The sequence below is a fragment of the Girardinichthys multiradiatus genome, chromosome 18 (assembly GCF_021462225.1).
Source record: "Girardinichthys multiradiatus isolate DD_20200921_A chromosome 18, DD_fGirMul_XY1, whole genome shotgun sequence".
Classification (NCBI taxonomy): domain Eukaryota; kingdom Metazoa; phylum Chordata; class Actinopteri; order Cyprinodontiformes; family Goodeidae; genus Girardinichthys; species Girardinichthys multiradiatus.
The window spans coordinates 20,933,288-20,956,251 of NC_061810.1; the positions used below are offsets into that span (position 1 = coordinate 20,933,288).

The window sequence follows — 22,964 nt, forward strand, 5'->3', positions numbered from 1 at the left end:
AAAAAAACACCCCCCACATTTTTTCTTTTTTGGATTCGCCATGTCCTGGATGATTGAGAATCTTAACCAGCATATTCCAGTAAAACACTATGAAGTTTGTGGTTGCAATATAACAAAATGTAAAAAAGGGACTATATTAATGCTTTTGCAAGGCTCTGTGTGCAAACAATAACTATACATGTCAACACCTGTCTGTATGCAGCCTCATAAACCATTACATCTTTAAATAGAAATTTTAAGACCAGATGACTGCACATGATAGCATAGGTTAAACCAAAATGATTTAACAGATTAGATTTAGATTTCTAAATTCTTTTACAGGCAAGAACGTCCTTAACTATATATGAAAGCAACATTTTGTTTCACCCAGTTGACACTGGTCCCCCTGAAGCCCAGCAGGACATCTTTGGCTGCACTCTCCGGTTTTAGGGTCACATGACCCTCCACCTGGACAATCACATGACTGCTCACAGTCGGGGCCAAAGAAGCCTGGATCGCATTCTGTATTGGGAGATAGACACAAGAGGACGATTACATGACGGCAAATAAAATGTTTTATTAAACAAAGTGGAGTAGAAAATCCTGTGATTTAACTCTGCTTGGTTCTTATTCTGATCTTTTAAACTGCTCTTCTGTCATAGGACACTATTTAAAAGATCAGATTCAAAAAACTCCATTATTGAAGATGTATTTTCCTTGAGTGACTGATTTCTCTGTTGTATGTCAAAACAGATACAATAGTTTAATTGTTCCAATATTTTATACTGTGAAACTATCAGTTTATTAATATGGCCGTAAAAATCAAAATCTGACTGAGTTGGATTATAACTGTTTGAAGGGTAAATAAAATGTGCCTATACCTTTCTCACATAGCAGACCGTGGTATGCAGCCTTACAGAAACAGCTCCCCGTTTTTGGGTCACAGCCACTGGAATGTTCTTGGACACATTTGCATTCTTTGGAACATCCTGCTCCATGGGTCCACCTGGGACAAGCTGAGGGACGGACCGGGTTTTAAAAAGAAGAGATGAAAAAGAAGGCATGATTTCATGGGTTGAGTGACAAAGAATGTTCTTAAATCTGCGCTAAAGTCCAAAAAATATATACAGAACAGTATTTCTGCACTTCACCAAAAACATTATCTATTGGCAACTTTTGTTAAAGTTGTTAAAGGATAATTAAGAAAATATGCTAAAAGGAAACCTCAGCTATCAAATTTCATCTTGCATGAGCAGAACAAACATGCCATGTTATCCTAACATTAGATTTCTGTTAGTCTAAGTCAAGCAAAGTGAAACTTCGAAATTGAAACCATTTATTGAACTTCCCATTAACTCTAAGTCACCATTCATGTGTTTATTTCAGTATTTTCTGCACAGTTCTAGGTCATAAAATACATTTCATACATTCTTAACACACAAAGCAACAACTACCAAGTGTATGACTATGTATACAGATGAACTGCCACACGATTAATCTCTATGGCTGAATCCTGCCAAGATTGTCTCTTCTTAACAAACACTGAACTGCACTCAACCCAATCCCTCTTCACCACTGGCTTCATGTTAGGTGCAGCTGCAGACTCCAGTTACACCCTCTCCACCCTCTCGGTGTCCCCACTTGCAGGATGGAGCAGACAGCTACAGGATTTTGATCATATTCCTTGTGCGTTTTCATTACTCCAGTTTGGTCTTTAAACCCTGAGCAGCTTCCACCTTGAGAATAGCACAGGGAAACTTCCTCAACATGTCTATCCGGAGGTTCTGGAGCAGCCCGAAAACGTTGGGAGACGTCAACGTGGTGACAGAGGAGCTGAAGAAATTTTATTACAAGAGGCTGCTGCCGATCGAGAAGCACTACTCGTTTCATCACTTTCACTCCCCAAGCTGGGAGGATGCAGATTTTGACAACAAGCCAATGGTACTGGTGATGGGTCAGTACTCGACGGGAAAAACGACTTTTATTAGGTAAGCCTCAAAATAAAAAGTACAATGAAACAAATGAACAATGTAGATTTGCTAGGCTGTGGGTGTTTCATCCAAGGCAGATGTTGGTAGTAGGTTGTATCTCCTGAATCATCAGGTATCTCCTAGAGGAAGACTTCCCTGGCAGCAGAGTTGGGCCAGAGCCAACCACTGACTGCTTCACCGCACTCATGTATGGAGAGGAGGAGCAAGTCATCCCTGGTAACGCTATCACGGTGGATCCAAAGAAACCCTTTCGCAACCTTGACCTATTTGGAAATTCTTTTCTGAACAGGTAAAAGAATAAGGAGAGAAAGGCAAAGTCAAAGAGGGAAGAAGTTTAAATCCACAACATTTTTATGTCCAGATATATTGGAAGCTCCCATTAATGATATTTATTATGATAAAAAACAAAACAAAGGGATCCATCCATCCATCCATCCATCGTATATACCCACATTCCCATGCAGTCGCAGGAGTGATGGTTTCGCTCACCAGCGGTCCTTAAGTGAGAGGGAGGTTACACTTTGGACAAGTCACCAACACAGACACACAGGACAAACAACCATGCACACAAACACACCCACACACCTATACCAAAGGGTATGTTAGAGACCGATGAACAAAGATGCAATATTGTGAGGCTGAAATGATTTTTTTCTTCGCAGATTTCAGTGTGTCCAGACGCCAAATCCAGTCCTCGAGAATATCAGCATAATTGACACACCCGGTATCTTAACTGCGGCTAAACGAAAATTTAGCCGAGGTGAGACAGATTGCAGACAAAATATGTCAGAATGTCAGACAGAATATCCTCTCACAAACAGTTCAGGGTGGACTACATTGCTGCTTTAAAATTCCTTTAGGAGTACAGTCATAGGAAAGGCAATGAAGTAGAAATGATCAGCCCAACATATCACTCACTCAGCTGATGTCAGAGGCAAAGCAGATGAAAGATGTGAGAGTGAGCTGTAAGGAGACAAGCAGGGAGTGACTGAGCAGCAGTTGCTTTGTTTTATAGACACATTTTTCTAAGGGTGTAACAGTAATGGCTAGAAACCAGTGGGGACCATTGGGACGTGTTGCTCCTCTATGCCTTAAGGCTGCATAGCTTTCCCCATTAGATACATTAATGAAAATCCTGTGTTTTTGTTCCTTATCCTAAGGCTATGACTTCCAAGCAGTACTGCGCTGGTTTGCAGAGCGTGTGGATCGGATCATCCTGCTGTTCGATGCACACAAACTGGAGTTCTCTGATGAGCTCACCAGGGCCTTTGGGGCTCTGTACGGCTATGAGGACAAGCTGCGTGTGGTTCTCAACAAAGCTGACAGGGTGGACTCTCAGCAGCTCATGAGAGTGTATGGTGCCCTCATGTGGTCGCTGGGGAAAGTGTTCCGAACCCCTGAAATCTTACGGGTTTATATTGGATCGTTCTGGTCAGAGCCGAGGCAGAGGTGCGACCACTACGAGCTAATAGAGCTGGAGGAAGAGGATCTGCTGACGGATATAAGGAATCTGCCACGCAACGCTGCAGTGCGAAAGCTGAATGACCTGGTGAAGAGAGCACGTTTTGTCAGGGTGAAACAACTTTCAATCATATTTTGGGTTAATATTTATAAATTCAACTGTTGATCAGAGGTTTCCCTGCAGTCATGATTTGATTTACACATACATTTAGATATAAGTAGAGGTTAAGTATATATTTGTCCCTGTATGTCAAACCTTTATTCTGGTTTTATTAGAGAAAATCCACAGTAAATTCTTCCTTGTCCACAGAGTTTTTGTTTTTAACAATCACTGAAGAAGTGTGTTTTCAGCCTGACAAGAAAAAAAGAGTGGTTTGAATAAATCATTAAAAGACCAAAGGTAATGTAACATGTGTATATAAACTTCTAAACTGTATGTCTCATTTGCTCTTTTTTTAGGCTCATGCACACATTATCAGCTATCTGAAGCAGGCGATGCCAACCATCTTTTGTAAAGAAAGGAAGAAGCACAGTCTGATCTATGAGCTTCCTGTTATTTTCACCAAGATTCAGCAACAGCATCGAGTCCCAGCTGGTGACTTCCCTGATTGCACCAAGATGCAGGTCAAACAAACTCTAATGGCCGCAAAAATAAAATGTTTCATGTGATTTAATGCCTTCTGTGAGGCTCACATGTTTACATTTGCAGGAGAAACTTCTGGGTCAAGATTTCTCGAAGTTCAAGTCTCTGAAGCCAAGCCTGATGAGGTCTTTGGACAAACTGTTAACCATAGACATAGCTGGTCTGGTTATGTTACTCCAGCAGCAAGAGCAGAAGAAGAAATCGCTACCTGCCGTGTTGGATGGGGAATTTTTGGGAACATTCCGGCGTGAGCAGTTCAGCGGAGATCCATTTAAGGAAATGCTTAAAGATGATGAGATCAGTGAAGCAGACTCCGATGAATGGGTTGTAGAGAAATACAAACCTAAATACGATGAGATCTTCTATAACCTAAGTCCACACGCTGGCAAACTCAGTGGCACCAAAGTCAAACGGTGGATGACAACCACTCATTTGCCCAATTCTGTGCTTGCTCACATCTGGAGGCTGTCAGATATAGACAGGGATGGCATGCTGGACAATGAGGAATTTGCCCTGGCAGTCCACCTCATTGAGGGAAAGCTGGACGGACACTGGCTGCCCAGAGAGCTTCCTTCCCACCTTGTGCCGCCTTCTAAACGGCTCAGCACATCAAGCGACACAACGGTGTAATCTGCTCATCAAAACCAAATGGAAGACTGAGGAGACATCACATGTAAAATATTCACAAAATATTTTAAACAAAGCTGATCATACTGATTTGGGGTCCAGAGAAACTTGTTTGCAATGTTTTATATTTTCATAATCTTATTACTGTTTATTCTGGCAGATATCAAGTGTAATGCATTTATGAATAACATTTATGTTGTAATTACATTAAGTTTAACACTTTTCCACCATTATAATACAGTCTGTCCTTCAACTTTCACCAACCTAGATGGCAGAAACGACCATATAATCCCAGAAAGCAGAGGCAGGCTCCATACAGTCGGTGACAGGGTCCGTTGTTGGGGCAGTTGCACCTTTGTTTACAGTGCCTTCCAAAATAACCCCTTGGGCAACCTGTGAGTGAGAGTAGTGCCAGAGAACTCGTCACATGGATGGACCAATCCTAAATAAACTTCATGTTACATCACAGTTTCTTAGACACTGTCACAACTTGTGAAAGCTTAATAAAAAGCTGCTATTTAATGCAGAATATGGGAATTCTGGTTAAGGTTTAAAAAGCATGTTAACACCTGTGCATCATCACTACCTATTTAACCACCCTCTACCAGTGTTTTACAAGTTAAAATGACTTACTTTGTTTAAGATTTTATGTTCTAAACACTTCACAAAATCATGAAATATTTTATCTTTTTTGTATTATATGGTGCAAAGATTTTAATAAATGTTTACCACCCTACCCTTTTTGATTGCATGGTCCTTTAGTTGTGATGTAGGTAGAATGCTGTCTAAATTTTGGTTTTAAGTAACATATACTGAGAAACTTTCAGGTAAAGCACATAATCTTGATAGCAGCATGACACCTAATTTATTGCTCAATCTGTTCTTTCTTTAAATATATCAAGTTTCCAAAAACTTGTTTTTCCTTAAATGGAATTACATTTCTCTGATTATAAACACCCTATGAAATATAAATCATTTCACTGTTTATTTATCAACCCACGGCGAAATAATAAATAATTTTGTAAAAAACAAAGTATGCCACATGCTTCAGTACCCCGTAGAACCATTTTGAATCCACTGCAACAGCTTTATTCATTATTTCTTTTTTTCAGCTACTCTACTGTTCTCTGATATTCTCATGCATTAGGGATCATTGCCCATTGGAAAGTTGAATGGAAGGCTGCAGTTGGATGCAGCATTATCAAACAAAGTTGTGTTGTGTTTTTTTGTGGACATAAATCCTAATGAAGCCGGTAAGTTATTTCAGGGGTGCTTTCTAGTTTAGTCACGAAGTAAGTGTTGATACATAAATCTTAAAACTGCAGACCATACAGACATGCAACTCCGAAGTTACACATTGCTTGAGGGTTAAAACCCAGCTGACACATGGGTGGTTAATATTTATTTGTTCTGAAAGTATAATAATTGCTGAGCAGCTTTTTGCATAACAATTTATCTTTGATGATGAGCTGCAAGTCTTGGAAGGCTTTCTTGCATTCGTCATTATCTTTATCTCCCTCCACAGATTACCTATCCAATTCTAGAGGCTGGGCCACTCCGACACGTTAATATGTGTTCTAGTGAGACGAAACGTGATGTTAAAATTAAAATATTACTTTAAACATAAAGCTGCCATGAGTATGAAGGATTTTGGGTTTAACTGTACCAACACTGCCAGTGGAGCCAATTACAAAGTCAGAGATGTCACAAAGGAGCCAGTCAAAAATAAAAGCCTTGTCTTACCTGTGAGTATGCATGCTAATAATCTGTCTGTGTAACCTCAAAAAAAAAAAAAAAGACTGTTTGTTCAGTTTTCACCACAATTGTATAAAGCTTTATTTGCTTTACAAATTGCTATACTATTTTAAAATGCTTCTAATAACTTAGAAGCTACACATTTTCCCATAACTCCAAGCTGGAGACACACAAGGTTGAGAATCCCTTTTGTTTTTGATGTAGAACTACTTAAGGAATTAAACTAAGGAAACTTCTTTACCACCATTACCATCAGGAAATACAAAACATCTAATGCAAGGACGTGGTCAGAGATTCCGTTCTCATCTCAGTTTCCTATTCTCACAGCCGTCATTAGCGACTCTGGCACAAACCAGCAGGCTGTGATGTGTTAAAGAAGCACATTCCTGCAGTGTCTGCTTTAACTCCACCTCACACTTTCCTCACAGCTGCTTTATGCCTTTACAAAGTAGATTGTTTTAAACAAAATCAACACATATAAAGGTCATGTTCTTTGGTGTTAAAAAATAAAAATACCCTGTAATAAATACTTGAGAAATGAATTAGTTTTTTTTTTGGGGGGGGGATTTTTCATAAAAATCATCTAGTTTAGTGTTGCAACAAGTTTTTGAAAATGTACATATTTACCAAAATATATTTGAATTAATAGCTAGTGCTTTCTAATTAAGAACTTGATATTTTTGTGAAATTTGCTAAGGATCTGACATTTTTACTTTAAGTAAGAGATCATTGTGTTGTGGTTTTCTACAGAAGCTTTCCATCAATCAACAGGGCTTTCCAGACCTGTACCTCCATGAAGCGCATCTGAACACCAGGAGTCACTCTCAGGAGGTACTTTTCAGTACTGACAGATTGCTTCTAAATGGATTAATCCCACATGGACCTCTCCCACAGACTAAAGACAGCTATTAATCATTGTCCTACATCAGAACAAAGGAGTCTCCTTCCTTACCCACTAGTGGACATTCTTGACCTCAGGCTGTAGTCTTGTTGTGGCTCCTTGCCACACTTTAGCATCAGATTTATTCCCACTGGTCCCCCTTTGTTCTAGAGCCCATAAATAACCCCAGCTGCCCACACTGAAGAAACGACGACAGTTGATCCATGTCTCTGGATCGATGCACACTGTGAGCTATCGCATCCCTTAATTAGAAAACACAATAACACTTTAGGCAATTCAACAGACCTGGATGATGAAGGATTGCTAGCAAGACCAGGATGTGTGTATGTGTTTTAGTCCAGTCAGTGAAGTTCAGTAGGTTAGTGTACATTGTTGCCTGCTTGAGGAAATAATTACTCAATCAAGTTCTTTGTGCATTCAGCTTTAAGCAGGGGTGGGTGATGCTCATGGTTTTGGAATTATTTTTTTTTATGTTTACAAGGCTTTTAATATGTTTCAATATAGACATCTGGATGTAGGTAGGGGTTGGTGGTTAAGTGAGGTGATTCCAGGTAATGTTGCTAGTGTTACAAACCTGGTTCTCGTGCTATCAGCGACACAACCAACAATTAAGCCTAAACTTGTACATACCCCTGGCAGATTTAGTTACTCCACCTATCTTTTTTTTTCTAAGCTAGTCATCAGGTTATCCATATAAGTGCAAATAATTCCTAATTCCAGAACCTTTCCACGTCTAATTATTAGGTTTTTATTAATGTTACCATAACATTATTATTTTTGACTCAAATTGAACTCTGTTCCTAATCTTCTTTGGTGACATTCTATCAGAGCTGCTTCATCTGTCTTTCTGCGTTCCAAACAACTTTCCCACCATGACGCTGTCTATAATAGTTCTGCCTGGAACTGACATTTTTCTGGAACAAACAGAACTTTGTCTATGATGATATCCAGATACACTACCAGGAGTTTATACTGAAAAGAAACTATTCTTACTCTCGTTGCAGATGGTTCCCGTCCAGCCAGGTGAACAATCACATCGGTCTCTGTTTTTACTACACACTCCATTCACGCAGTCTTCACAGCTCACACTACAGTCATTCCCAAAGGAGCCATCTAAGCACACTGAAAAGGAAATGGTAAACTCCAAATTACTTTTCTTGTCTGTAGATTTATGGAGAGGGCAATAAAACAGCACTGATTTGGCCAGGCAACCACAGAAGTGTTATCATTTACACTTTTTACTATACCTATGGTGCTCTCAAGTTTCAGCTCTCCCCTGTGCTCTCCGCGGATCTCTAATTCTTCTTCACTGCCACTAACACGATGACCATCAACTCTGCTGTAATGTGGGGCTGCTGTGTAACGCAACAGCTGCGGAGCCTTTCGAAACAGCAGGTCAGGTAGTCTGTCAACATCCAGCCCCTCATTCTGCTCCTGTTCCTCCTCTTCCTCATCCAGATCACTGCCATACAGAGCTGAATGTACAAAGGGTTTGTTTGATTTGGTTTGTCAAAATTCTGGTTGCTGATTGTTACAATACAGTTGTAGCTCACAGATGCAAGAGTGCTGGTCTTGATCCAAGCGGAAGCCCGCTCGGCAAAAGCACTGATAGGTTCCCAAGGTGTTGACACAGTAGTGTTCACATCCCGAGGTCTCTACTAGACACTCGTCAATATCTAAAAGAAGACAAAGGAAGAAAAACATAACTTTAACACAGCACTGGCATGTGATGGGGGTTGAAACTAATTTGATATGCATAAATTCAATAGCATGCATCTGGAGCGAGTTTAGACTTTGGCTACTTCATATGTTCTTTTTCATTCCCTGCTATGGAGTGGCTTTGAAATGGCTAATTTCTGAACGAGAAGGTAAGCATGCATTAGAATTACAACCAAGCTGTTCCATGAGATAAAAATCCCTAAAAACACCAGACAAGCTAATCTGCTAACAGTTTTACTGCAATCTCACCGTCGCAGCCACAGCCATCTGGGTTCAGTCTGTGGCCTGCTCTGCAGCTGCACTCATAACCGCCGGGGTAGTTTCTACAGACATGGCTGCAGCAGGACCCCTCACTGACACATTCATTGCTATCTAAAAAAGAACAAATTTTGAATGTTAACCAGAATCACTGTAGACTGGAATTGGAAAACCTCATAGGATAGCAAAGCTCTTACCTACACAGGTCCTCCTGTCTTGGTCTAGCTGGTAGCCTTGATTACAGGAGCAGAGGGGGCCATTGGTGGTATGCTCACAGTGATGAGGGCATCCACCATTATTCTTCTCACAGCTATTTACAATCTCCATCTCAATGCCTAGTGGTGGGAGCACCAAACCCACAACATGAAATGATCAGAACAAAAATATCTAGACAGTCTTGTGAAGTTCTGATCATGTTTGGTATTTTACTTGCTACAGATGATGATCAGGCTTTATAAGGTTTTTTTGACTAATGAGTTTGAGGGCCAGTGACCGTATCAGTATCCATCTCACCAGTCCAAATGAGCTGATCTAGCTGATTTATCATACCAAAATAATGTGTGATTTACCTTATTCCGACATGTTACATACAAACATTTTGTCACATGAAAGCCACAAACTTCAATGTAGTTTACTGGGATTTTCTATAGACTGAGGCAAAGTAGTGCATATTTGTGAAGTGGAAAGAAGGGGGCTGAACCACATAAGCGGTCTTCGGGCAGAGGAGTGCTGATGCATCAGGAAATAGTCATCAGCGAAGACCAGGATGGTCTTCTTTGTAAAGAAATTTACATTTTTGTTTGTAAATTTCTGTACAAACAAAAATCTGACTAGTGTGATATGCATTTGTATGCAATATTTGCATTTCTTCTTTTGAAATAGTTCAATCTCAGTGAGCAATTTTCAATTCTTGCCTCATATTCTTCATTTTTTTTATTGTGTGTAATCCCAATAAACTACATTGAAATTTATAGTTGTATTATGACACTGTGTTAAAGGTCCAATAATTCTTCTCTGAGAAACTGTAAACAGGTTTCAGCTCATACAGTTCACAATTTTAGCTCAAAGCAATCTCCCTATTGTAAGCCATTTGCTTTGATCCATTTCTCCATGTTCTTCTTTGCCAAAGCTAAGCAAAAACAAAACAGAAAGCTTTAAGCTGTGCATTCGTTTTTTTGAGCCAACATTAAAGTTCCACAGTTTTGACTTACGGTAGCACTGCTTGCCATCAGCACCGATTTCGAAACCAGGATGGCACACACAGCTGAAGAAGCCCAACATGTTGACACAACCATGGGAACACTTGGCTTGACCAGAGCTGCATTCATCCATGTCTACAGCAGACACCCAACCGTTGAAAGATGAAGATGTGAAAATGTGCATGTTTGCACTCAGATATAACAAATGGAACGGCATCACAGGGGACATTTGCAATAGTAGACGTTTTTTTGTTTTGTTTTAATACAATTTGCCTCCCACATTTAACTAACGAATGCTTCAGGGCTGCATAAGACAAAGTAAAAGTCCAGAGACAGTCATGAAACTAATACATGTATTCTTGTTCACCCACAACTTACTTGAATTAAGTTCAACCCATGATTCTAACCCGTTGTAGCAGGTGCAAAAAAGCAAAAGTATAAGACGAGACAAAATCTGATTAGAAATCTCAAATCAGGTGACAGAAGGAGCACATTTCTATAGCTATTTGGCTTACATACCCCTTTGCTGTTTCATACTATGCATTTTTGATGATATCAAACCTGACTGTTTTGGGTACGAAAAGGAGTGGTCTGCCTTGTCACAACCGTGCATCGATTCATAGCAACCGTATAGACGTTTCTTACCCACTTTGACCAGCCCATAGTTTAAAGTAATTTTCTATTATATACTCGTATACTGTCAGCTTCTGGAGCCGAGGATCAGACCGCCAAGGTGTCCACCTTCAGCTGCCACCCATACCACAATGCACCCGATCCCTTGGCCCCTCCCACGGGTGGTGAGCCCATCGGAAGGGGGACCCATGTTTCCTCTTTAGGCTGTGCCCAGCCAACACTGTTTCCATCTGTTATTCGTCATAAGGGGTCTGTGGGCTGTGCTTTGTCTGATCCCTCGCCTAGGACCTGTTTGCCTTGGAAGACCCTACTAATACTCTACTAAAAGAGCCGCTGCTTCTCCACGTCGAGAGGAGCCAGTTGAGGTGGCTTGGGCATCTGGCTAGGATGCTTCCTGGACGCCTTCCTGATGAGGTGTTCTGGGCACGTCCCACCAGAAGGAGGTCCAGAAGAAGACCCAGGACACGCTGGAGGAACTATGTTTCTCGGCTGGCCTGGGAACGCCTTGGGATTCCCCCGGACGAGCTGGCCCAAGTGGCTGGGGAGAGGGAAGTCTGGGTCTCTCTGCTTAGGCTCGCGACCCAACCCCGGATAAGCGGAAGACAACGGATGGATGGACTCATATACTGCAAAGATATGTGGTTATGTTACTCCAACCAACAACAGGTCACATTGGATTATTGGATCAGGGGGTCATATTATTTTATATTTGCATAAACTACCCCAAATTAAGATCAAAATCAGATTCAGAATCCCACAGGAGATGGTGTGTTATATAAAAGTAATATTAAATTATACCAGAGTTATGACAGCTGTTATGATTTTTTTTACAAAACTCATCAAATTACGTAACTGCCGAGAAATAAAGTAATATGCAATGTTCAGGCACATGGTATGAAATGGTTTGTTTGCAGTTATAGAGCAGACGTAGTTTTGGATGAAACTGTAATGGCCTGGGGTATGAACTTGCAAAAGGGGAAGCTAACCAGGAGCCAAAAAAACACACATGCTATCTAAAATAATGATCAAACTTGCTTCGAGGGGTTTTAATAAAGAATTATGCAAACACAACCCCCAAAAACGTAACAAAGGAATATAAGGAAAATGAACAAAAAAATAATCGTATCCCCTGGAAGAAGAACAGGGAAAAAAGAATGATTGTGAGGACATTATGAACTACAAAGCCAACTCCTGACTATCATATGACAGATTTCATTTCATTTGAGCAATAAAAATAAAAACAGGATGCTTTCCTATTATCAGACCCAGAAAAATGTTTGATAAACTTCCTCGCTGGTTGTTTTTGAGTATTTTCCAGGGGTGGTGTTTATGTCTGGTGGCCTTTGTGTTTTCTGAACTAAGTGTGACAGATAGAGCAGGATGACATTGGAGATGAGGGTCTTCCTTATTACTATTTTTAGTGACATCAGCAATAGCATATTGTCTGCAAGGTAATAGAGAAAAGTTGGTATAGATCTTTTTGATAAGTAGTAATTTGAGTATGAATAGAATATGCATTTATGTGTTTGAGTGAATTGTGACGGAAATAGATTTTCTTCACCTTCACAGTTTTTTCCGTCTCCAGACAACATAAAACCAGGACGGCAGCTGCAGTTAACTCTACCACCGTCTGATTGGCACAGGTGTGTGCAGCCTCCATTCCTCTCCTTACAGGGATCCCTCACTAATGAACACAAACAAATAAACAAAGCTTGCACATATAATCTCTGTTACTGACATACACAACCTTATGTGATAAACCAAAAAGAACTGGTGCATTTATGAGAAAATTAAGAAAAAGGTTACATAGTCCTCAGGTAGTTTTACAAATTAAAATTGGAAATGTGTGGTGTGCATTTGTTTATCATCCCCTTTACTTTTATACCCCCATTACAACCCAATTCAGGGACAATTAGAATCAACCAAATAAGTAAATGCAGTTCACCTGTGTACATTTTCAGCATAAATGCAGCAGTTCTATTAAGGCTTCAGAAGTTTGTTTGAGAACATTAGTGAACAAACAGCATCATGAAGACACACCACAAGGGTCGGGAATAATGCTGTAGAGATGTTTAAAGCAGGATTAGGTCATAAACATCTTATCGATAAGAGTATGGCACACTGCAAGCCAATCATCCATGTAAAATGACAGGGCAGCAAAGACAGCCTTAGTAAAAAAAGAGCCTGCCAAGAGCCCCATGGTAACTCTGGAGGAGCTGCAGAGATTCAGTCTATAAACATGACACCTACTTGTTAGGCCCAGCACAAATCAGGTCATTAAAGTCATAGGGAATCCTGTTTTTGAAGTTACCCACAAGGAATGTAGGAGACAAAGCAAACGTAGAAGAAGCTGCTCTGGTCTGTTGAGACTACACTGGTACATTTTGGCCTACATGCAACACTCCATGTGCAGTGGAAAACTAATACTGCACCCTGAAAACAGCATTCCTACAGTCAAACATGGTGGTGGACAAATCATATTTTGGGTTGCTAATCTTCAAAAGGAACATAAAAGCTGATCAAAGTTGACTTTCAGATTTTTCTTTGTAAAAACGTTTGAAAACCATGTACAATTTTCCTTCCACTTCACAATTATGCACTTCTTTAAGTTGGTCTATCACATAAAATACCAATAAAGCATATTGATGTTTATGGTTTTAGCGTAACAAAATGTGAAAAAATTCAAGGAATGTTTATACTTGTGCAAGGCAGGGAAAAATAATTATGTCTGCTTCCATGAATGAAACATTTGTTTGACCAGATCACTTACGTTCACAGTGTCTCCCATCTTGTTTCAGGTGGTAGTTCCTTCGGCACTCACATCTGTACTGATTGTTGCCCACATCCACACACTTGTGCTCACAGCCTCCATTCAAAACGGAGCAAGAATTTACAGCTTTAAAGCAAAACAGAGACAATAGCATGAAGGGTAAAAAGTGTCAGAACGTTCATTGGCTCAGTTATTCAAGTGGAAATGAAAATGTAATAAAACCTTCACTAATGAAGGAAGAAGGATGAAACAAAAAAATATGAGCTTAGCAAAACAGCCTTCACACCTCAAACGCAGTGGCTATATATTTATAGAAAATACTTGGGAAAAGGCTAAAAACTATTATTATTTTCAGTGCTCTTCCAGTGGATACTCTAAGTTTATTTCCATCGTGTATATTCTGTGACTTAATGATGTCCCAAATTGGAATATTAATCATTTTCCTTTTGGGTGATCTCACCAGAGGCATGATGACAGAGACGGGTAGTAAAACAGAACGTAAAACAGTGCTCTAAACATGATTACCTTAGCAGACATAACTAGCTGCCCCTTTGGCACCCTTGCAATTTGAAGCATTAAGAACCATTATAAAACTGAAGAAAGACATGCTGTCTTACTTTGTTAGAAAAGGAAAATACATGAATTTCAATAATGCACTGGATTTTATACTTCAAACCAAGTCAATTTTTTTCAGTTTCACACTTGTCGGACCGTAGCAAAATCTGGAGACTTCTTAGGTAGGTAGGTAGGTAGGTTAGTGAAAACTTTCAGAGAATCTTTTTTTCATTAAACTGATGGCAAACAGTCAAAAAAACAAACAGCCAGCACATAAATAGTTCACAAAGAAGTGAAAACATTTGCAAAAAAAAGGTAATAAAAGGAAAAAAACAAAACAAAATAGAAAACTTTGCATTACTCAAATCAAGACAGATGATGGCTAATGTTGCATCTGCTCCAGCTATCCTGTAGAAAATATATTGAGAAATTACATAAAGTAACACTTTGACTCTTGATGATAAATCTAATAAGACTTAAACTTCCAAAATATTCCTTTAGACCTATAACAAAGAGTTAGAACTTTTTTAAACTGTTAGGATAGTTGTCTACTACTACTTACACTGTCGTTTACTTACCAATGCAGGTCCGACCATCAGAGTGCATCCGGAAACCTTCGCTACACTCGCAGTGATAAGAACCTGCTGTGTTGACACACGTTTGTTGGCATCCTCCATTGAGCTCCTCACATTCATTTATATCTGAACAAAAACAGATTAACAAGATATTTGAGTAGATACAAACTTTAACAAGTCTTTATAGAAAAACCAAAGCATTCATGAAGCATATCAATAAGAAAGCACCACTGCTAAAAACCACCAGAGTCCAAACTTGTCTTGAACACCAGTCTTTGTCTGGTTGTCAGAGTCAATTTTAGAGCACATTTAATAACACATCAAATTAATGTGTTTAATGGTCAAAAACAGAAAATCAAGATTCATCATGTTAGGGATTTTATATTGCATCAGAGCCAGTCTATTTTAGTATTTGATGTTTGATTCAAATCTCTTGTGCATACAAAAGAGATTCATAAAAGAGCTGGAGTCCTCCAACTGAATGAAGCCCTAAAAAATTGTCAGATTTCAGAAGCGTGTCCCCTTTTTCCATCTGGAAAATTATGTATTATTAGACCACAATTCTAAGTACAAACAATGATCCACTGAGATTTAATCAAGTTTGATTTATTTTTACTCTTCTTTTTGCAAATACCTTTTTTTTTAAATATGTAAGATATGTATTTAAGATTTGGTCTGACTGAGTCTCTCTGGTGTGAATGATGGATGGCTTACCATGCTGTGTGTTGAGTATGCATTAAATATCTTGCTCCTGAACACATCCTCATGGGATGGTCTCACGGGGCTGTATGTGTGTTAGACTAATGCTTCTGATTCACAGAGACAGAAACAAGTTGTCAAGAAAACATACCTAAATGTTTAATTCAAGAGCTTCTGTGATCACTGTGATGCCAAAAGTTGAATTTAGGTTTGGACTTTGACTGAGCCATTCTAACACATGCAGCTGTAACACCTGGGGTCGCTGTCCTGTTGGAAGATAAAGGTCTAACCCAGTCTTAAGTATTTTGCAGCTTAAGTATTTTCTTCCAGACGAAAAGTATGCCTTCCCCATCATGCTGCCGCCCTCAAGGTTGGGAGCATCTCAAGGGAATGATGATGCTTTAGGGATTAGGAGCACTGTTACTTTTCCAGAGTGCTAATGTTTATCCCGTCTACAGATTTTCCCACCTGAGCTGTGGATCTTTTCAGCTCCTCCTGAGTTACCAGACGCTTCTTGGCAGCTTCTCTGACTAACATGCTTCTTGCTGGGCCTGTTGGTTTAGGTGGAAGGCTTGGTATTGGTAGATTTGCAGTTGTGCCATACTCTGTTCATTTTATTGATGATGAATTAAACAGCGCAATGTGAGCTTTGAAAGCTTAGAGTACTGTTTGCTAACCTAACCCTAATCTAAATGACTCCAGGTGGGCAGAGATCTGTGTCCACCGACTGCAGCGGCACTCCGGGCCAGAGGACGAGCCACTCAGCGTCAGAGGATATAAACTAAATAAATGAATAAAAGTTCCAGAAGGTTACATGTTGGAAGAAAAACATTTAGGAACCCTTATTCAAAACACGATTTTTGAGGTAGTTTATTTTGGAATAATGTTAGTGTAAATAAAGCAGTTCTGTTCAGTTCTTATAGATTATATGTTGAGATCTTCTCAACATATAAAATTGCAGATCCACAGAGATGTTTTTCAAAGGTATTGGTCTCCAAATGTGAGAGGATTTTAGTGGGAACTAAACAATGGCAGCTTTTCACTGGTAAATGAGGTAGTGCCTGGCGGAGCAGGGCCGAGAGCTGTGGTGGTGGTGTCGGGGGTCAGGGGTCATGAGTTCTGAATGGCGTCGTGTGACACAATCAGAGTCTTAGCTGGGATGCTGAGACAGGTAGACAAAGCAACAGACCAGACATGTATGGCGAGTGCCTCAAAGGCACAGAATAGGAAACAGAAATCTGAATGTTTTAAATTCAATTTACATTTAAATTTTAGTCAAATGATATGACTTCAAAACTCAGACTATGTGATCTGTTCTTTGATGTGAAAAACAACTAATTGTCAAAGTGGGGTCCCAAAACCTTAGGTTTATAATGTGTTAATACAATTTTAAAGTCACAGTCAGGGAAGATCTAAAAGACAGTTTTAACTAATAATAATTTAGGCCCTACCTTAAAGCTCAAATGTCAGGGTAACTTTTTCACACCTGTAGCTCTTTGGTACCAATGAGTCTAAATGCTGACCACAGACCCCCACAGTTTTATTTTACATGAGGCAGACAAATGTTTTTAAAAAACAGTGCTGCCGCACCATGATAGGTAGGAATTCTGATACATTATTTAGAAAATTTGAACATGATCCCTTATAATTAGAAAATTACAATAATGAAGTCAAACCAAATGATGAAATTTATCTTTATTTTAAAGACAAAATGGTTTTTATTGGAGCACCAAGAGAGCTTAGGTGGCAATGTTTAAAGGCCAAAAATAGGGAACATGTAACACAAAAAAATTAAAACAAAAGAATGAAACTTGGCAAATTTCTCATGAGAGTGAAAATAGATTTGCAAAACTAATTAATTGCTACAGGAAGTTAAGGGCAATACAAAAGTTCAGCTTCATCCATAAAAAAATACAGTGTTTATAATAAATAAATAAATAAATAGTGACTTTGTAAATGGAGGTCAAAGCTTGAGATATTTCACAATATGAACCCCACTGGATATTTTGTATTTGTTCAGAAGCGAAACAGTAAATAAAATTTATAAGGACTGCCAGAGAGAGTTTTTACAGTCTATCTTTGGGTTTTGCTGCATTCAGATCTCTATGACTCCATCTTACCATGACAAGCCTTGCCGTCTGGCCCTACTTCAGTGCCTTCAGGACACTTGCAGTAGTAGCTGCCAATGGTGTTGCAGCAGTAACCCTCACAGCCGCCTTCATCCACTTCACATTCGTTAACATCTGAAAGGAAAGGATTAAAAGTTCACCACAATAACACTCACCACACAGCAGAACAGTAAGTTGTTCTCTTGTACAAAGCTGCTTTTGAGCCTCACTAAATTCTAAACCTTGGTTAAGAGCAAAGAGTTTGATTTTTTTGGCAGGGGGGCGGGTTCATTTAAAGGCAGGGAGAAAATCCCTTTAAAATAGTTAATTCTCCCTTATCACTGCACTAATTGAGGCAATTGCAAACAATTCAATACAAAAACACTTTGAAGTCAGTGTAGATTAGAGGCAGTGCTGTTACAGAGAGTATTGCTTGAAACTGGTGCACAAGCACATCAAAGTCAAGTATAAAGGGGGAATATCTGACTTCCATTGACCATCATGTTGCAGATTTTTTTATTGCCACCTCATATCATGGTGGCTCCCACTTTAAGCATTGTTGTAAAATAATAATGAATAGGCTAGTCCTGAGTCTAGTAAAAATAATTACTATCAACAGTGCATAAAACAAACACACACTTTTAGAAACAGCATTTTCAGGAAATATGAAACATGAGACCAAAACATGGCTGTTAATGCTGTTTTTATGTAAGAAGAAGCTTTAAAAAAATCTGCGGCATGTGGGACAATGCAAATCTAAATATTCTCCTTTGACACTTGACTTTGATGCGCTCGCGCAGCTCTTGTGCAGCTGCCAATTCACTTCCCATTCATTAAGGTCTGAAAAGAAAGGTTTAAATGGCCAGGCCAAACTGAGTGGGAGAGGAAAACTTTGGCACAATTTTGCTTCCTCCTGAGTATTAAAGGAAAGGACTGTTCATTTTTAACTGCAGGATATTTCACAAGCACAACTTTGAAAAACAAGAATAAAAGGAGAAACTGTCTGGCTATGAGGGAAACAAGATGTTTTGCAGTCGGTGTAGACTGAAAACGTCCAGCAAGCCTCTGTTGTTATTATTGTGACGTGACAAGTTACAAACACTTCGTGAATTTCCCACACAGCTCTTTTTTGACAAACACGAAAGTATGTCTCATCAAAACCAGCTTGTGATCAAGGTTTTCATAATTTTTGCTGTAACACCAGATGTTTAGGGTTATAGTCCCTACATTTATTTGTATTTGCATTATTTAAAGTATTTTAACATTAATCCGATGGACACATTTTGTTTCACTTCAACTTGTTAAAATGAGCACACCTGTCAAAGTACTGCTGTTCATCCAGACTACTTGAATTTCCATGCTGAGAGAGGTATCTTTGCAATAATTCTAAAAATATCAGTGAATGTGAAAAATTCTCCATTAGATAAAGTGTTTGATTGGGTCTCTCACACATGGAAATATACATTTAGTTTTGGAAATTGCTATCATTAGGTTAAAACCGTATGTAAGGTATTGTCAGACTGCATTCTCTGTAGAATATTCTGAATTTAAAGGAATGCACATCATGGCAGCATGAAATACGTTGCTGAATATCTCATTTAGTTTAATATATATCTAACATATTATGGTGTATTATCATGGCATATTTACCATAGTAATTCCTGTAAAAAATTACTAATAAAAATCTGTTGAATTCTACAAGATCTCAGAAGCTAAGGATGGGTCGCCATGTTTGTTTTCCAGGCCAAACCCACACTTAGTTTCTAAGAGTATGTAGGTTTGTTAGAGTCATTTGCCGAACATTTTTGCATCAGAGTTCAGCAGATTATTGCAGGCTAGCTGTCTTTGTGGTCCTTTGAACTGATCTTGTTTAAAATTATTGAGAGTGTCAATGTCACATGTTTTTATCTTTGTAGAAAGCATGGGAGTACTATTTGCAGCAGCTTTGTATCTTCCAATTACTCCAATTACTTCCAATTACTACGTTCAGTGTACTTGAACCCCTAATGGAATGGAATAGAAAATTTGAGTAGAATAGCCAAGTCACAGGCTTTAACTGAAGATACTTAATTTAAATAATTAAACTTAAATTATTTATTTTAATTGATCTAACTTAAAATTTTCAGGTCCTGAAATTCAAAACATGTCTTTCATGAAATGTCATGCCCAAGGTTTGAACAAGCAACCCACTGATTACAAGACAAACCCCTACCACCATCACCACCATCACCACCATCACACATGTACCATCTGTTAAACACTGGTTTAAACTAGATTTTTGGCAGGTGGGTGGGGTCAATGTGTTCCTAACAGGCAAAATTTGATGATATTGAGCTGTTTGAGCTTAAACATATAATTACAATAAGACAGGCCATTAAAAAGTACAATTTACTCAGAAATCTCAATTAATGTAAAGAAATGACATGTTAATATGAACAGTCTTCCGCTTTGAATAGTCCTGCTATGCACTTCTCATTGACTCAAAGGGAAAAAGACTGCTAAAGTCATCGCCTTGAACTCCAACCCTCTAAAATATCCTTCCATTGCTCCCTCAGCTCCACAGGACCTTAACAAGCTCTCCACGTTAGGTCTGCATCAGATTCGTAGCAGCATGTGAAATTTTGAAAGTATGTCACTTATGCAGAGAAATAACACAGTATATGTCACCACATACATCTTAAATAGTAGTGGTTCATCCGTTTTTAACAGAATGCATCACAGTTTAGTTCTACACTATGATATAATATGAATGCTACCTGCCTGTTTATTTTTTGAAAAAGCCTCAACAGGCAGAACTGAAAACTTAAAGCTATTAACTAGAGGTACATTGCTTTTTAATAGCCATGCATTGTAAAAATAAAAATAAAAACTGTAATTTCCACTGCAGGATGTCACAAAAGTAGTGCGCCAAATTGAAAGCAACTATATCCAGATGTAGCAGCTGGAAATAAAGAATGACATTAAACAGAGAGGATTAAGCTTGGGCTTGTTTGTGGTATCAAGGTACACCGACGTTTTCAGCAGCTCAAAAATAAAAACTTTTCAGTCGTGCTCCCTTTCCGGTGTAAATTCCTTTAAATGAGATGCCAGAGAAAGCGCTGGGGTAACTGTAGTTTTTTCTGGCTGTATGGAGCAGAAAGTGATGCTGAAAGTGGTAAAATGTGATTTTACAGGTATACAGAAAAAAAACAGACATGTTTTACAGGTGACAAAGTATCAAAAGGGAGTTTGATTGATTTTAACAGTAAAGTCTGCCAAGTTTGTTTAAACCTGGGGCTGGGAATACCAGAAATTGACACTGAGGCACCGTGTCCTTCATGAATGAGTTTATTCTGTTTTTGCTAAACTTCCAGAGTGAATATGCTTACTTTTCAAGATCAATCCATAGAAAAATATGGTCATAGCGAAAAGAGGATGATTCGGTTAAATCCTTAATTGCATGATTACCATAAAAATGAAAACTGTTTTGTAATTTTTTTATGTACTTATCAGAACATACTTCTGGATAAAAATAAAATGCTCTGCACTAAAGGGAAAGTGGTCTCCCTTTTGCTTTATGGATGGGAGTGATAACGGTTTCCCATCATGTAACACCAGGACCAGGAAGCTTTAAATGCTCTTGAATTTCCTGACTCCTGCATATCTCATCAGGTGTTATTGACATTGGTGACCTCTGCAGCACAGTACCTCCCCAGTTCTAATTCCTCCAAGGACCCACATTCTTCCTCCTACTCAAAAACTATTTGAAGCACATGGATATAGAATAAATCAGTAAAGCCTCAGCCATGTGTCCACTGTCCTTGTGGTAAAACCATTAAATAATACAAGTCCAGATCAATAACAAAACAGTAGGTCTCAACAGCACAGTGTGGAGATGCTAAAAGCAAGTTTATGTTCTCATTCTTCAATGCCAGATGGAAAGGAAGCAAAGGGAATTTGTATTCCTTACCTTTTCCAGGAACGTTTTCCCAACATTTTTACAGAGTGAAAAGATTATGATGTTTTTTCAGCTTATTCTTGTGAATATTAAAAAAAATTACTTGATCTTTTTACTTTCCTAGAAAGTCCATGTTACTAGTTAAAGTGTGATGTTTACTTCTTTGCTATTCGAAAAGCTACAAAGATATATTCTTTACTTGCTATTCTCAACTAAAGGTCTGCAACTATAACTAAACCAATTAATTACTGCTGTTTGCCAAGAATCTGTAAGATCAGAATTCTGTGATATTTCGTCTGATAATTTCATAAGATCTGTAATTTCTATCTTATTCCCTGGATAAAAAATTATAAATCTATGATAAAGGAGAACCAAATGGAAGTCAACCTTACTAGAAATAAACTGATTTAAGTTGCTACTTTCGAAACAACAGGTTAGAAAAGAAAAATACAACACTGTGATCTGATGGGAAAAACAGAAGCCCCTGAAAAGCAGACCAAGAGGACATAAAAAATGGCTGGGGAGCTGAACCTGCCAGAGAAAGGAATGCCAGCTGCAGCATCAATACTCCCAGTGGAAAATAAAGCAACAAACAAAAGTTGGATTGTTTTCAAGATTTGACATGGTTGAGACAGGGATGCAATCAATCATGACTTGGAGAGACTGCAACTGTCATGAGGTTCTTATGCATGCATTCAACCATGCAGTAACATGGAGCAATTGGAACTGTTGTGCAGAGTCAGAGTGTAATTCAGTGTCTGTTGGATATTTAAAAGCAGGACAAAGCACTGTGAACTTCCTTGCTTTCTTCTAATTGTATAATAAAAGTGATATACTATTTGAGAATAGGTGTTTGTTTCACTTCAGCAGCTCCCATATTTCACATCTGTCCCTGCTTTTTAGTTTTTTTATAATAATGATACAGTACTCAGAAATCTTACTATGGTTGAGTCAGTTAAGATAACCTTTCTATGAACCTTTCAGTTGCTTTGTATTTACATTTTGACCTCTAATCTGGCTTTTTACAGAGCTACATTTCTTCATCTTCTGTGCAAAATAACTGACTTAAATGAAGTAAGCATGCTGCTGTTATAATGCCTCCTATTCCAATTACACAGTAATAACAATTCATACAAGCTTTGAAATATAGAAGG

General features: G+C 38.7%; 2 protein-coding genes across 3 annotated transcripts in view; one reads left to right on the plus strand and one right to left on the minus strand.

Annotated features, from left to right (window-relative positions):
- megf6 (multiple EGF like domains 6) overlaps window positions 1-22,964 on the minus strand; it is a 68,965-nt gene that overhangs the window by 34,564 nt on the left and 11,437 nt on the right. For both annotated transcript variants that reach the window (XM_047392660.1, XM_047392659.1), the window contains exons 5-17: window positions 17,886-18,008; window positions 15,070-15,192; window positions 13,937-14,062; window positions 12,728-12,850; window positions 10,546-10,668; window positions 9,532-9,669; window positions 9,326-9,448; window positions 8,911-9,033; window positions 8,605-8,832; window positions 8,351-8,479; window positions 4,966-5,094; window positions 861-995; window positions 367-501 (exon numbers count right to left, since the gene is read on the minus strand). In XM_047392660.1, coding sequence (XP_047248616.1) covers window positions 367-501; window positions 861-995; window positions 4,966-5,094; window positions 8,351-8,479; window positions 8,605-8,832; window positions 8,911-9,033; window positions 9,326-9,448; window positions 9,532-9,669; window positions 10,546-10,668; window positions 12,728-12,850; window positions 13,937-14,062; window positions 15,070-15,192; window positions 17,886-18,008 — 1,758 coding nt within the window. The remainder of the gene's footprint in view (window positions 1-366; window positions 502-860; window positions 996-4,965; window positions 5,095-8,350; window positions 8,480-8,604; window positions 8,833-8,910; window positions 9,034-9,325; window positions 9,449-9,531; window positions 9,670-10,545; window positions 10,669-12,727; window positions 12,851-13,936; window positions 14,063-15,069; window positions 15,193-17,885; window positions 18,009-22,964) is intronic.
- LOC124884632 (EH domain-containing protein 2-like) lies at window positions 1,664-4,959 on the plus strand. Its single transcript, XM_047392661.1, has 6 exons — window positions 1,664-1,967; window positions 2,083-2,259; window positions 2,633-2,730; window positions 3,131-3,543; window positions 3,891-4,055; window positions 4,141-4,959. Exons 1-6 carry the CDS (start codon window positions 1,747-1,749, stop codon window positions 4,702-4,704), a joined length of 1,638 nt encoding a protein of 545 aa, XP_047248617.1. The 5' UTR covers window positions 1,664-1,746; the 3' UTR covers window positions 4,705-4,959.

Bases quoted from the DNA above. Each gene is read 5' to 3' on its own strand.
- LOC124884632 (XM_047392661.1), top strand. From the start codon at position 1,747: ATGTCTATCCGGAGGTTCTGGAGCAGCCCGAAAACGTTGGGAGACGTC. The intron at 1,968-2,082 runs GTAAGCCTCAAA...CTGAATCATCAG, and splicing joins GGAAAAACGACTTTTATTAG to GTATCTCCTAGAGGAAGACT. The intron at 3,544-3,890 runs GTGAAACAACTT...CTCTTTTTTTAG, and splicing joins AGAGAGCACGTTTTGTCAGG to GCTCATGCACACATTATCAG.